Here is a 14,003-nt window from a genome sequence, read left to right on the forward strand (position 1 = left end):
TAAAAACCTTACTTTTTAATTTTTGCCAAACAAACACAGTGAAAACTTTAGTCTGACTAATTGTACAGAAAATAGAATTTGTAACCAGTAGCAAACATAACAGGATAAACCTAACTCCCTGGCAAGCTGAATCTCCATCAACAGGTCACCCAGATCCCCTTGCAAATGGCCCCTTCAGTAGAAGTCCCAAGAGGCAGAGGCACAGATCAACTAGTCCCCGTCAGAATCATAGGCTGGACCTGGAAAGGGTAAGCATGAAAAGGAGAACTGATGTTATTGGATCTCTTATCACTACACACAGCAGAGTTGTCTCTGATTGCTAGCCAACCTTAAGATGTGGTTTTCCCAAACCCACAGTCCCTGGGCATCCCACCTGCATCCCTCCAGGATGTTTCAAGTTCAGTGGTTCTGAAGCCTCTGCTTTAACCAGAATCTGCAACGTGAACTGGGGAGGAAAGGCAGACAAAGTCACAATGCTGGTGTCACCAGTGGAGAGTCTCAAGCTCCAAACTCCTGCTTCAGGAGGAAACAAGTGAGGTTATCAGATCACCAGCAAGAGTCCAGCTAAGCCTCAGTACTGTCAACTAAAATAAAGGGAGTTCAACAACCGTCTGAGGATTCCTTGGGCTGGAAGGAGTCCAGGAGTTCCTCAGGCCATAGAACAACCCATTCACATTCCGTGCTTCTTACGGATTACAGCCATGGCAAGCAGACGATCCTTCTCTCGAAGTTCTTCGCGCAGCTTAGCCTCGGTGAGACGCAGGTGGCGGATGCTACCCTTCATCTCTTTCATCTTTACTTCCATCAGCGCCAGGATGTCACGCTGTTCGTTCAGCTTGCGCAAGAGCTCCTCCTCCGTGGTGCCTGACGACAACGAGTAAGAGTGATCGGAGCCAGTATCAGGGAAGCCTTCTTCCCCTACCACCACCAACTGGGGGCCCATTGGGCACTCGGCAGCCTCTAGCCCTGCTGTAGCAGCTTCTAGCTCCGACGCGGCGGCGGCGGCTGCTGCGCCCTCTGCGGATGCGAACTCCACCTGCACAGTAAGGTCGATGGGCTTCACATCTTCTCCCGCGGGAGTGGTGGGCGCGGGCGGCACAGGTCCCGGAGCCTGGCTGCTGTCTACAGCTGCCTGAAGAGTGAGAAGCACCGCTGCGGAGGCTGATACCAGGTTCGGCTGCAATTGGGCGGTCTGAGCATTGGCGACGGACGGTGACGACTGCTGCTGCTGCTGCTGCTGCTGTTGCTGTTGCTGTTGTTGTTGTTGTTGCCTGCGGCGGGCGGCTGCTGCCCCTGCGGGTCTCCGCGCAACTTTGCGCTCATTTACGCCGCGCAGCGGGAAGATGGTGGGAACGCGCACTGTGTAGGTCTTACGGCCACCCTGGAAGTGAACGCTGCAGAGACGGTGGCCCGTGGTGGGCTGGAAGGTAGAGAAGCACCCACTGACGCCAGCACGGGACACGTTCTTGAGCCAAAGGCGCCGCAGCTCAGCATCCTTGGGAAATGTGTAGAAATGCAATGCCTTGTCCCGGTGCGAATTATTGTAGCAACCTGGTACGCAGCACGTAAAGCCAGGCATGGCTGCGCCGCGCGGCCCGGCCCGGCCCACCGGCCTCCTGCGCTCTTCGACGGTCCGGTCGGTCCGCCGCCGCCAGCCCCTCGACGGGCCGCGCCGCGCGAGGCCTTGGGCGGCCTCCCACTACTGCCGCCAGGAGCAGTCGGACAGGCCGGGCGCCCCGTGCCCAGAATACGATTTCCGCTGGCCCGCGCCGCACCGCGCCGCCCGCCCGGCCACCCGCCTGCCTGCGCTCCGGAGTCGGCCCCGGGGACGCCGCGAAGAACCGCCCGGAAAGGAGGACTACGCCCCCCACAATGCACCGCGCCAGAAGCCCCTCACTTCCGGGGCGGGGGCGTGCTTATTCCGGCCGCTTTCCAGGGTACCGCGATAGCCTTCTCAGAGCAGATTCTTTTCTCCATCCGATTCGTCCTCCGCGAACGAAAGAAGTGTATTCTGTTGGAATGTTGTCGCATAGACTGCACCTCACAAGCATCCGGAGTCTTGATGGGCGGGGGCGCGTGCCTCACCACTGCGCAAGCGCTATGAGTACGAGCCCATGAAGACTACAAATCCCGTGATGCGTCGCGAGAACTCAGCGGCTACTGGCGCGAGCGCCGCCTAAGGGAAAGATCGGGTTACTGTGAACCAGGATTCCGGCTGGAGCCGGCCAAGAAGCGGTCCCCCAATTCCCGGTGCCTTTGAGCTTATGGTGTTCTTTAGTGGGGAGCTGGAGAAAACCTGTGTGCATTTCTCTGAAGGATCTCAGGATCATTTCTCTGCTTTGAGGTCATTTTTTTCGACTTAGCCACTGCCTGCTTTGACACACTGACTCCATAAACTAGGTCATTAATAGTTGCCTACTATGCGCTGGGCACGTGGCAGGGAGTTGCGGGAACCCTGACCACAAAGATGAGGATACTGTTTTGAATAATAGATGAATAGGTACCCGTAAGTGGATGTCTAGTCAGATATAAACGCTAAAAAGGGATGAACAGGAGAAAATGGTGGACGGGACCCCAGGAAGGTAGGAGGATGGAAACCTTGGAGGGTATTTTAAACCAGATGGCCCCACCCCCACCCTGGGATCCATTCTGTTAATTACTTGAGGCCAGAAAGAGCTAGGCCCGCCATTAAAGCGCCTGGAAGGGGCGCCCGGATATCAGCAAGCTAAAAGACATCAAACTGGGCCATGTTTGGAGGATTTGGGATTTTATTTTACAGAGGACTGGAAATTTTCAGGGTTTTAAGCAAAGGAATTTACATTATTAAGAGACACCTGACTGTATCCCTTGCTTTCTTTATGAAAAATGTTTTGAAGCAGGACATCAGCTTTGAAAAACCAGGGAGGAGCCAGGCAATTGATGTAGGGGGTTAACTACAAACTAGCCTTCCTTTACTGAGTACCCTTTTTCTCCCACTTTGTCTTGCTCTACACCCTTTCTGTTGACTGTCCTTCCGCATTTTTTGTTTCCTGGTATCAGAGCACAGGTATGAAATGGAAACCTAGTTTATATTATTTCTAATAGATACAAAACCAAAATAAGTATATTTAAAGTTTATGAAAACACTCCAGGCTAACTCTTTTTGTTTGTTTGTATCTTTGTGGTTTTGTTTCTTTGTTTCATAAAGAATGGAGAGTTGGCTGTGCCCAGGTGGCCCAGGCTTGTAATCCTAACTATTTAAGAGGCTGAGATTGGAAGGATCATGGTTCTGTTGTAGTGCTGATAAACAGAAATTCCAGATTCTTACATCCTACGTGGATGCATTCAGGCAGGATATGTAATTTTAGCGAGGGTGGTTATAAAAGTTTATTAAAGATAAGGGGGTAAAGTTACAATACACCATGATGGATGGGCCAGGTGTGAAGCAGAAGCAGCGAGCTCTCTATTCTGGTATTTTAGTTACAGTGTTTTAAAAGGGCTTGATTGCTCCTGTCTATAATCCTAGCTACTCCGGAGGCAGAGATCAGGAAGATCATGGTTCAAATCCAGCACAGGCAAATAGTTAGAGAAAATACCCAACGCGAACAGGATTGGAAGAGTGGCTTAAGAGGTAGAGCAGTGCCTAGCAACCATGAGGCCCTAAATTCACACACCAATGCCACAAAAAAAAAAAAAAAAAAAAAAAGTTGCCCTGTTCTGTGGGAGGGAAAAACCTGATCAGTTCTCCATCACCAATAACCAATAATATGCAAGTGGGGAGCGATTGGGGTGGTCCCTGGACTAGGGTGTGAATAATCTGGGTATACTTGCAGTTGAAGAAAGGGTCAGAAAGAAAATGTTTGATCTGAAATACAATGTTAAATCATACATGTTTTAAGAGTCCTGATCTTTTCTATGTCCTACCCTACCTCAGTTCGAAGCCAGCCCAGGCAAATATTTTGCAACACTACATCTCCAAAGTAATAAGAGAAAACCTGATATCAGTGGCTCACAAATGTAATCCTAGCTATTAAAGAGGCAGAGATTAGGAGGATTGTGGTTTGAAGCAAGCTCATAAATAGTTCTAGAGACCTTATCTGGAAAATACCCTACACTAAAAAGGGTTGGCAGAATGACTCAAGTAATAGAGTGCCTGCCTAGGAACCATCCACTTCAAATTAAAAAAAAAAAAAAATAGAGGTTTAGGCCCTGGGGCCATAGCTCAAATGGTAAATGCTTGTCTAGCATGCATAAGATCCTGGGGTTCAAGCCCCAGTACAAAAAAAAAAAAGAAAAAAAAAGACAACAACAACAAGAAAAGTTAAAAACAAACAAAAGGGGCTGGTGGAGTGGCTCAGTGGTAGAGTGCCTGTCTAGCAAGCTTGAAGCCCTGAGTTCAAACCCCAGGACCTCAAAAAAAAAAAAAACCACAAAAAAGAAAACTCATAGAGGAAAAACAAACAAAAAAAAACACAAAAGGAAAAAAATCAAAAAACATGAAAAAATAGAGCTTTTCATGTTTATGAAAATACAGCTCATGGTTATGGAAATACAGAAGTCCAATGTCACAGTGCTGACACATAGTTTTTTGTTTTTATCACAAAGGAGATCTGTGTTTAAAATGTAGAAAACTATAGGACACTATAAGGAAAAAAGAACCTTACTCAGTTTCAACACCCAAACATTACCACTGCATTTCTGTTTACAGCCAATGTGATCATTGGTTATTGTGTGGGCTTCACTCATTTTTTTTTTTTTTTGGCAATGCTCAAACCACAGTAATTTGCATATCCTTCACCTCAAACATTCATCATCTTTGCAGTGAGATCACTTGAAATCTCCTCTGGCCATTTTGAAATATATATTATACTGTTACTAACTATGGTTACTCTAACCGTGTAATGGTTCACTCACTTGTAATAAGAGAAAATCAAAAAAAAAAAAAAAAAAACAGAAAATCTCATTCTTCCTAGACTAGGCAGCTGAGATCTATAGCATGAACCCCTTCAAATCCAGATATGTATTATCCAGTGTGTGTAGCATAAGGTGAAAAATATGCATCTACTAGCATGAATCATTTATACAATGGTATAAACAGAAATGTGCATGCATTTTACAAGTTTAAATTTTTATAAAATTTTTCTAAAAGGTAGCTTGAGCCTGTACTCCTAGCTACTTGGGAGTCTTAGATCAGGAGGATCAAGTTTGAAGCCAGCCAGGGCAAACAGTCCAAGAGACTCCATCTCCAAAATAACCAGAGAAAGTTAGGACTGGAGTTGTGACTCAAGTGGAGAGTAGGTAAGCCCTGAGTTCAAACCTCAGTCCCACCAAAAATTAAATAATTTTTTATAAAATGTGTGCATAAAGCAAGGCATGGTCACGCATGCCTATAATCCCAGCACTCAGGGTTACATAGTAAGACACTGTCAAGAAAAAAGAAAAAAGAAGTGAGTGCAGTTGAGATAAAATTCAGCAAAAAATCTTTGTATCTGTTACGTATTTTCATTGTCATACAGTTGTTGAATGAGGAGAGGTCACATTGATATTTAGACACAGAACATGAAGATTATGCTCAATTGGCTGGGTGCTGGTGGCTCACGCCTGTACTCTTAGATACTCAGGAGGCAGAGATCAGGAAGATCGAAGTTCTAAGCTGGCCCAGGCAAATAGTTCTCAAGACCATATCTCAAAAAAAACACATCACAAAAGGGCTGGTGGAGTGACTCAAGGTGTGTAGGCCCTGACTTCAAACCCCAGTACTGAAAAAAAAAAAAGATTGTGCTCAATTAAACTCTACCTTCAGTGCATAAGACCACCTGTAATCTACACTTAAAAGTCTACATTCAAACATATTTGGGAAGCTGAACTTGTAGCTCATTTGTAGAACATACAAGGCCCTGTGTTTGATCCAAAGCACCAAAAAAATTTTAAAAAAGCAAAAGCATATATGGAATGAATTGTTTTCTCCCCCACCTTCACGGCTCCTCTGCTCACCCTATGTCTTGGTACCTCTGGAGAAAGGCAAGAACCTCATCACATGTCTCTCTGCTTCCAATCTAGCTTCCTCTACAATCTGTTCTTCACATGGCTGCCAAAGAAAGTCTGTTATGTCATACCTCTGCTTAAACCCTCCAGTAGTTTCCTATTCCATTTAGAAAACTGTCCAAACCTCATCCTAGAGTCTGCAAAATCCCACACATTCTGGCCCTTGAGACTCTTTCTCACCTCTCTCTCCTTTCCTACTGTTGACCCAGTGTTTTTTTTTTTTTTTTGGTTTGGGTTTTAGGGTTTTTTGGTACTGGGGATTGAACCCAGGGCCTCAAACTGGCACTCTTACCACTTGAGCCACATCCTTTTGTTTGTAGTTTGTTTTTTGAGATAAATCTCAATGACTTTGCCTGGTCTAGCCTTGAACTCTTCTGATACTCCTGCCTGCAACTTTCACATAGCTGACTATAGAAGTGAACCACCATGCTTGGCTCTATCTTGGTTTTGGGTTTTGTTTTTTTAAACAAATACTAGCTGGAGGCAGTAGCACTCATTTATACTCATTCTCAATAGTCTTCGGGCTGAGGAAGAACAATCTCTGGAGCTCAGGCGTTCAAGGACATTTTATAGCAAGACCCCCATCTCAAAACAACAAACAAGTAGTAAATATAAAAGTTTAATCAATGATGTGAACACAGAATAATGCTGTGCAAAGACTTAAGCTCATGTTTTGAACTTTTTTTGAAAGATTTTTAGATTTTTACCATATTCTCCAGTTCAAGAAATATATACAGAATTTGTGTAGTGTGTATGTTGTGAGTGGTGGTGAAGATTAAACCCGAGGCTCTGCACATGCTAGGCAAAGGCTCTACAAATGCGCCACATCCCCAACCCTAAAAATAAATTTTTAAGAACTGGATTTTGGTGGTTGATAGTGACCATGGAAATGTTTCTACAAAAGGCTATCAAATTAAGTCTTATAACACACGATCATATGTAAATGACAAGGAATATGATATGCTTTTCTTCTACTGTTTTCTTAATTTGAGAAGCAAGACTCTAATTTTTTATTTGTATCATTTTTTTCTTAAACACAAGCACAAATATGCCTGTGTCTATCTGGAGTATCTGATACTTTGCATCTGACCTAGGAGTAGGTTATGGCAAAAAGAATTCCACGGGAGCCAGGGGCCAGTGGCTCATGCCTGAAATCCTACCTACTCAGGACGCAGAGATCAGGAGGATCACAATTGGAACCAACCCCAGGCAACAACCAACAGTTCAAGAGCCCTGATCTCAAAAATAGGATTGGTGGAGTGGCTCAAGTGAAGGCCCTGAGTTCAAGCCCCAGTACCAAAAACAAACAACAAACAAAAAAATTTTTCCAGGAGAGAATCAGAATCAAACTTCTAATTCAGTTGCTATAAAAACTATGAAAGTTAGTGGTGCAAATGTCAATTGCTGAAAAACATGGTAGGCAATGGTAGGCATAAACAGAATATGGTAAGCATCTAGAATATTAACAAAACTACTTCTACCTCTTCCTCTATTCATTATGCCTCCTTTGGTTCTTATCTTTCCTCCCCTCCCCACAAACCTTATTTTTTTTTGGCAATGCTAGCACCCATGGCCTTACTTATTCTGGGCACCACTAAACTACACTACCTCCAGCCCAACAAAACATTGATAACTAATTTCACCCCATGATTACATATAATTAGAAACCTTAACATTTGTGTTGCATCAAAAGAGCCCAGTGGTCTCTATGACACAGACCCAACAGATAAGAGTCATCTTTGCAAATGTAAATATGAACAGATCACATATAGTATAATCCCCTCCACCCACTTCTTGGTATACTGACTCCCCTCTTTTAGGAGAGGAAGCTAGGAAGGCTTTTAATGATGCCTTGGCTTATGTAACTAAAGCACTGAATCATTAAAAATTTTAATATTAGAGCCGGGTGCCGGTGGCTTAAGCCTGTAATCCTAGCTACTCATGAGGCAGAGTTCAAGAGGATTACCATCAAGAGCCAGTCTGGGCAACAAGTTCTCCAGATTCTGTCTCGAAAACACCCAACCAAAAAAGCTGGTGGAATGGCTCAAGCCAGAAGTGACACCTGCCTAGGAAGCGAGTTCAAACCTCAGCACCGCCAAAATAATTCTTATGGTTATCATCCGTAACTTCCACACAAGGAAACCAAGACCTGGACTGGTTTGCCCAGCTTTAAATCCGGCAAGGCTGCCTCCAACATTGCAACCACCCGTCACAACGCAGAGCATAGCGAGAACTACAATTCCCGTGGGGCAGTGCCATTTCATCGCGAGAATTCTCTTAAATGCGGCGGCGGGAACGCGGTGCTTGAAGTTGCGCGGGCAGTTGGGAGGGGCGGTGTCTGAGAACATGGCGGACTTCTACAGTTCTGACAGCGAGCTTACGACACGTACGTTGCTGCGGCGCGTGCTGGATACAGCGGATTCGCTCACCCCGCGGCGACGTCGGAGTGCCCAGGCTGGGTATGTGTCAGTGCTGCATGAGCAACTAGAAGGACTCGGAAATGGGCTCGGGGTGGGAGCCAGCGCCAACCCTGTTTGGACTGGGAAAGTGAGTCCCAGAGAAGGGCAGAACCCAGAACCCCGAGAACTGGCTCCAATCCCAGAGCCGGGCTCGGCTCAGCTGTTTATGTCCCCCATCCCTGAAGCTCCAGGAGGCCAGGCCTCGGACAGCAAATCCCAGCTGTGTCCGAGTCCTGGACCTCTGGAAGCAAGCAAAGGATAGCTTCTCTGTTCTCTGGGTTATTTCGTCCACACCAGCCGGGGATGTGTGTGTCCTGGCATGTACCCTCAGCTCCCAGGTAATCGCACCTTTCCTTGCACAGTCAGTCTTACTTGCTCTGTGGCTCCATCTGGACGAGCACAGTTTAAGGCAAAGAGGGGAGGAAGGAGGAGGGAACGGTGGGGGGGGGGGGAGGGGGAGCGGGATGAACTTTCTCCTGTTTGAAGTGTCTCTGGAGGAGGGCTGTGGTGAGCTCATGGGGGAGTGGGCCTGGCGTCTGCCAGACTAGGACTGGGACAGTTGGAATCCTTTTCCTTTACAGGAATGGGAAGTCATTCATGATAGGTTTTAGACTTATGAGTGATGAGGTGGGAGTTGTACCTTGAGGAACATTTATCTGACTCTGATACGAATTTGGTGACCCATGTGGCAGTTTCACTTAGACTCTGACAAGTACTTAAAGGGTTAAAATTAGCTAACTACCTTCTTGGGTTGTTATTTTAGTGTCTGGATAGAGATTCTGCCAATTTCTCCTCTCCTCTGTGTGACTAACCCTTACTTATCTTTATGATTCTGCCTCAATCAAGTCACTTCTGTGAAGCTTTCCTCTCTTTTTTGGGCAGTACCTGGATCCTTCCCTCTTTGGTTGGGTCAATCATAATCCCTCTTTTCCCATACCCCAGGGCTCTCCTTTGTTCACCCCCCTGTTGACACAGAGCTGGGACCAGGTGCTGTGGAAGGCACAAGTGTTTTTTGGGTTACTGTCCCTGAGGGAAAAGGGCTTTAGGCCAGAAACTCCTGGTGAAGGTATGTCTCTGCATTCTCTAGCCCCTTGCCCCACTCCCTTTTGTAATTCTCAGAGCCGTGGTCTTTACACAGGGCCCAGAAAACCCTGCTTGAAACACCTTCCTCCAGGAGACTGAGGAGCCAAACAGAGACGACTGCCAGACAGCGTTCCCACGGAGCCAGGGTAAGTGCACAGTCCACTGTCACTCTAGGACCCTGGATGCCTTCATGGTCCTTGAGTTCTGTTTCTGTTCTGGAGCCAACCTTGAGAGAATCTCAAGGCAAAAGAACAGACTGGTTGCATGGTGCTTTCACTCATAGTCTATTGGCAGGTTGGCCCACGGTCAGGCCAGTGGGTCCCTAGAGGAAAAGACACCGCGGACTCTGCTGAGGAACATCCTCCTAACTGGTAAGTGGCCACTGGCCTCCCAAAGTTGGTTGCCACTCTAACACCAGTTCTGTGGTATCCCTCTTTGTTACCCTATCATTTCCTTGGGGTTTCTGCAGCTCCAGAATCTTCCATTGTGATGCCAGACTCAGTGGTGAAGCCAGTGTCAGCGCCGCAGGTGGTCCAATCCTCCAGACGGAAAAGCAGTCGGGGCAGGTACACATTGAACTCTCTTGTGGGCTGTTGGGCCGTTCTGGTCTGGGAGTCTCTTGGGGCTCCAAAAACTGGAATTGGGCTTCCTGGACCATGTGAGATAAAACTTCATTCTTATAGCTTGGAGCTGCAACTTCCTGAACTTGAGCCCCCTTCAACCTTGGCCCCAGGTCTTCCAGCCCTTGGCAGGAGAAAGCAAAGGCTGAGATTGTCAGTGTTTCAGCAGGAAGTGAACCAGGAACTGCCACTCTCTCAAGGTGAAACCTGAGATACCACCTGTTTTACTTTCCTGTCCTCTGCTGAGGTGGGAGAGAGAGGGCTTTAATGGGCCTGAGTAACTTACCATAGTTTCTTCTTTTTATATTCCCTCAATGGTCACTGACAGAGCCTTCTGGGAATGCTGATGCCTCTGCCCTCACCAGGTACTATTGCTTGTCCCAGGGGTTGGTAGAGAACAGCGGTTAGGGACTGATCAAAGAAATCTGACCATACTGCTCCATGCTGGTTTAGTCTCACTGCAATGGTGCCACATTCTAAGAGATGAGAGCCCCAGGGCAGATGGGGGAATGCTCTGGGAAAACTGGGCCTCAGGGACCTGACTGTCCTGGTACCTCCTCTCTTCAACCAGTTCTCTCAACCTGACCTTTGCCACACCTCTTCAGCCACAGTCGGTAAGGAGACCCGGTTTGGCCCGCAGACCACCCACCCGTCGGGCTGTAGATGTGGGTGCCCTTTTGCAAGATCTTAGAGATAATTCCTTGGCCTCAGGTAAGGTTGAGATTTCCCCCTAACAACTTTTGAGGAGGTGCTGCTGAGTCCAGGGTTGCTTCCTTCTTCGTGGGGTCAAGGACAGTGGCCAGTAGGTGTACTAGGAATTGCTCTCTTTCCACTAGGTGCCTCTGGCCTTGGTGGGGCCCCAGTCTTACTGTCTCTCTGTCTTCTAGGACTTCATGTTGTTGAGCTACAGGGGTGAGGGTAGTAGGAAAGGGGTGTGGTGTAGTAGCTAGAACTTGGTCGAGGGTGAAGGAGGCTAGATTTCATGATCAGTTAGCCATTTAAAGCTAAACCTGGGATCCTGATTCTAGAAGATAAATTCACCAGAGAAGGAGAGTTCTGTGCAGAGGGAGGAGTCAAGAGTAGAGATGTGATAAGCAGTTGTGGGGAGGCAAGCTGTGGAGGCCTGGAGATGCCAGGCCGTGGAGCAGGAAGGTAGCAAGGAGAGCTGAGGAAGAGAGCTAAGGTTCCAGGTCATCTCTCTCTGAAAGATCTCTCAAGCTGGGCAGATCCTTGGGATCTTTTGCCCAGGCCCTGGCAACTCTGGGCCTGGAATATACTGAGTGCCAGCTGGCCCTTGATCTCCAGGTAATAGCCATAGAACCCCTGCTGCTGCTCTGCCAACGGACACAGTGTTGGAAGACACTCAGCCCTTCTCACAGCCCTTGGTTGGCTGCTCCCCCAGTTTGCATGACTCCCTGCCTCTCCCCACTCATACTGCAGTTGAAGACTCTGAGAGGGCTGTGGGTCACAGGACACGGAGCAGAGGACCCAGGCTGCAAAACCACAGTGAGTACATGGAGCAGGTGTCCTAGAGCCAAGCTTAGCCTGGGCAAGAGTTTCCCTCCCCAAAGCTATATGTGTACCTCAGAGCTCCCTGGCTAGGGGTCCTTTTTGTTTTTTTTTTTTTTTTTTTTTTTTTTTTTGCGGCACTGGGGCTTGAACTCACAGCCCTATACCTTGAGCCACTCCACCAGCATTTTTTTGTGATGGGTTTTTTTTCGAGATAGGGTCTGGCACACTGTTTGCCTGGGCTACCTTCAAACTGTAATCCTCCTGATCTCTATCTCCCGAGTAGCTAGGATTACAGGCGTGAGCCACCGTCGCCCGGCAGTAGGGGTCTTTTCATCCGACAGCAGAGTCAGTGTTGGTCCAGGAGATTCCAAGTCGGTGCCCTGATGCTGCCTCTGACTTGGTCTCTCTTCAGTGAATGGGAATGACTTTTCTCCATCTTTACCCTTCTCAGAGCTATACCCTTGGCCTACTACTTCTCAAGAGGTGACAGAAGGAGAGGGGTTCCGGGAGGCGGAGGTGGCCAAAGAGCTAGAGGGATCTTCAGGGGATGAGGATACCTCTGACAGGCCAAGTAAGAGGCCCATTGCAGAGATCAGTAAGTGAATGGTGACAGCTGTATTCAGGCCTTGGTACACTGAAGGGGCTTGACTGGGATGTTCCTGGCAATTGGTGGTATTAGGAGACAAGGGAAACTCTGAGGGGCACTTGCTTGATTTTTGCTAGGTGATGCCCTTGAGAAATAGGACAGTGGGACTGGACTTGCACAGCTGGCTGATGTGGTCAAACCTGAGCTTTCTGTGACCCTGCCCTTTTTCTACAGCATGTCCAGAATTGGCCTCCAGTACCCCTGAGTTCCTCCAGGCCAAGCAACCACATGAGTTTCTCGATCCAACCCCATCACTTGGTGTCACAATGTAAGAATTTATGACCCTGTTACTCATGGGTTTCTTGGGAAGAGGGTAGGTACTGAGGTTGGCATTGGGCACCCTTACCCACAGGTATACAGATGATTACCCAGCATAGCAGACTGAACATATCTTTCATCCTTATGCCTGCCTCCAAGGGTCTTAGAAGAGCCTGGCTGAGGTAGAATTTTCTGATCAGTATGTAGTCAAACAAGGCTTGCTAGGTGATGATGAGCTCAGTCGAGGCAGGCAGTGATACACTCCTGATGGGAGAGACTTTCCATTCTGAGTTCTGGGATCACAGGTCTGAGGAAGCACCAGTGTATACATGATGAGGCTAGACTAGCATGCTGGGTCCAGACTGGAGGAATGAGGGTACCAGGGAAAGAGCAGGCTTCTATGTGGTTCTGTGACCACACTGTTCCTCAATAATAGATGGTTGAAACTGCTGATCGAAGCTAATTAAGGAGAACACAGGCCCAGTCTCAGCAGGAGCCAGCAGGACTTGTCCTTGAATGGGGGCCTTCCCCTGCAGCTGTTCAGGAATTTGTGTCCCTCCTGCCCCAAGCTTGCCTTCAGAGCCTTTGGAGCCTATGCTTGCCAGGCTTCCCCGCAGGCCCCGTACTGCTGGCCCCAGACCACGTCAAGATCCCTACAAGGCTGGACTGAGCCACTATGCAAAACTCTTTAGCTTCTATGCTAAGATGCCCATGGAGAAGGCAGCTATGGAGATGGTAGAGAAGTGGTAAGTTTCAAAACCTGCATAGATAAGTAGAGGAGCCTCTCAGGTTCTGAACAGACTATTCAGTCTGATCTGCCTCAACCTTCTTGGCAGCCTAGACAAGTATTTCCAGCACCTTTGTAATGACCTGGAGGTATTTGCTGCTCATGCTGGCCGAAAGACTGTAAGGCCAGAGGACCTGGAGCTGCTGATGCGACGGTGAGTGGTCAGAAAGGGAGGCTGGATGTGACAGTGCTGATGCTCATGCTGGCTGCCCCTGTCTTCCTCTGCTGCAGGCAGGGTCTGGTCACCGACCAAGTCTCTTTGCATGTGCTTGTGGAGCGACATCTGCCTCTGGAGTACCGGCAGCTGCTCATCCCCTGTGCATTCAGTGGCAATTCTGTCTTTCCTGCCCAGTAGTGGTCAAGCCTCAACACTTGCCCTTTCCCTACCAGGGATGCCATAGCCCCACATAATATTCCAGGTCCCTTCCCCACTACCTAAATATCAATGTCACCAAAAAGGGACTCGTGGAGTTCCTTAAGTAGCAGGACACTTGCTTTGCAAGTACAAAGGCCTGAGTTCAAACCCCAGTTCCACAAAAATAAAGTGTCACAAACAGAATATTCTGCTTTTTGGTGCATATCCTGGCAGCAGCCCAGATTCCCCCTGTCCTCTG

At 47.9% G+C, this 14,003-nt stretch overlaps 2 protein-coding genes across 10 annotated transcripts; one reads left to right on the plus strand and one right to left on the minus strand.

Annotated features, from left to right (window-relative positions):
- Positions 1 to 2,207, minus strand: Thap11 (THAP domain containing 11). The gene is made up of 2 exons (XM_074055825.1): positions 374 to 2,207; positions 1 to 239 (listed from the first exon to the last, which is right to left on the minus strand). The coding sequence occupies exon 1, from the start codon at positions 1,577 to 1,579 to the stop codon at positions 671 to 673; it is 909 nt and encodes a 302-aa protein (XP_073911926.1). The 5' UTR covers positions 1,580 to 2,207; the 3' UTR covers positions 1 to 239; positions 374 to 670.
- Positions 2,208 to 8,347: 6,140 nt separating this feature from the next.
- Positions 8,348 to 13,948, plus strand: Cenpt (centromere protein T). 9 transcript variants are annotated; one of them, XM_020171165.2, is made up of 13 exons: positions 8,348 to 8,483; positions 9,622 to 9,712; positions 9,850 to 9,937; positions 10,036 to 10,132; positions 10,250 to 10,386; positions 10,515 to 10,551; positions 10,758 to 10,897; positions 11,492 to 11,692; positions 12,150 to 12,293; positions 12,519 to 12,612; positions 13,172 to 13,348; positions 13,439 to 13,543; positions 13,621 to 13,948. In XM_020171165.2, exons 1-13 carry the CDS (start codon positions 8,371 to 8,373, stop codon positions 13,742 to 13,744), a joined length of 1,548 nt encoding a protein of 515 aa, XP_020026754.2. In that variant the 5' UTR covers positions 8,348 to 8,370; the 3' UTR covers positions 13,745 to 13,948. The 9 variants fall into 9 exon arrangements, with proteins under 9 accessions (XP_020026754.2, XP_020026755.2, XP_073911919.1 ...); XM_020171166.2 differs by having other exon boundaries at positions 12,150 to 12,269; XM_074055818.1 differs by having other exon boundaries at positions 11,627 to 11,692.
- Positions 13,949 to 14,003: the final 55 nt, after the last annotated feature.

This window comes from Castor canadensis, chromosome 15, assembly GCF_047511655.1.
Source record: "Castor canadensis chromosome 15, mCasCan1.hap1v2, whole genome shotgun sequence".
In the NCBI taxonomy this organism is placed as follows: Eukaryota; Metazoa; Chordata; class Mammalia; order Rodentia; family Castoridae; genus Castor; species Castor canadensis.

What these genes read in the sequence shown, in the direction of transcription:
- Thap11 (XM_074055825.1), bottom strand. Translation starts at nt 1,579, where the DNA reads ATGCCTGGCTTTACGTGCTGCGTACCAGGTTGCTACAATAATTCGCAC.
- Cenpt (XM_020171165.2), top strand. Translation starts at nt 8,371, where the DNA reads ATGGCGGACTTCTACAGTTCTGACAGCGAGCTTACGACACGTACGTTG. An exon ending in ACCCAGGCTGCAAAACCACA is followed by an intron (nt 11,693 to 12,149) that starts GTGAGTACATGG and finishes TACCCTTCTCAG; the next exon opens with AGCTATACCCTTGGCCTACT. An exon ending in ATGGAGATGGTAGAGAAGTG is followed by an intron (nt 13,349 to 13,438) that starts GTAAGTTTCAAA and finishes CCTTCTTGGCAG; the next exon opens with CCTAGACAAGTATTTCCAGC.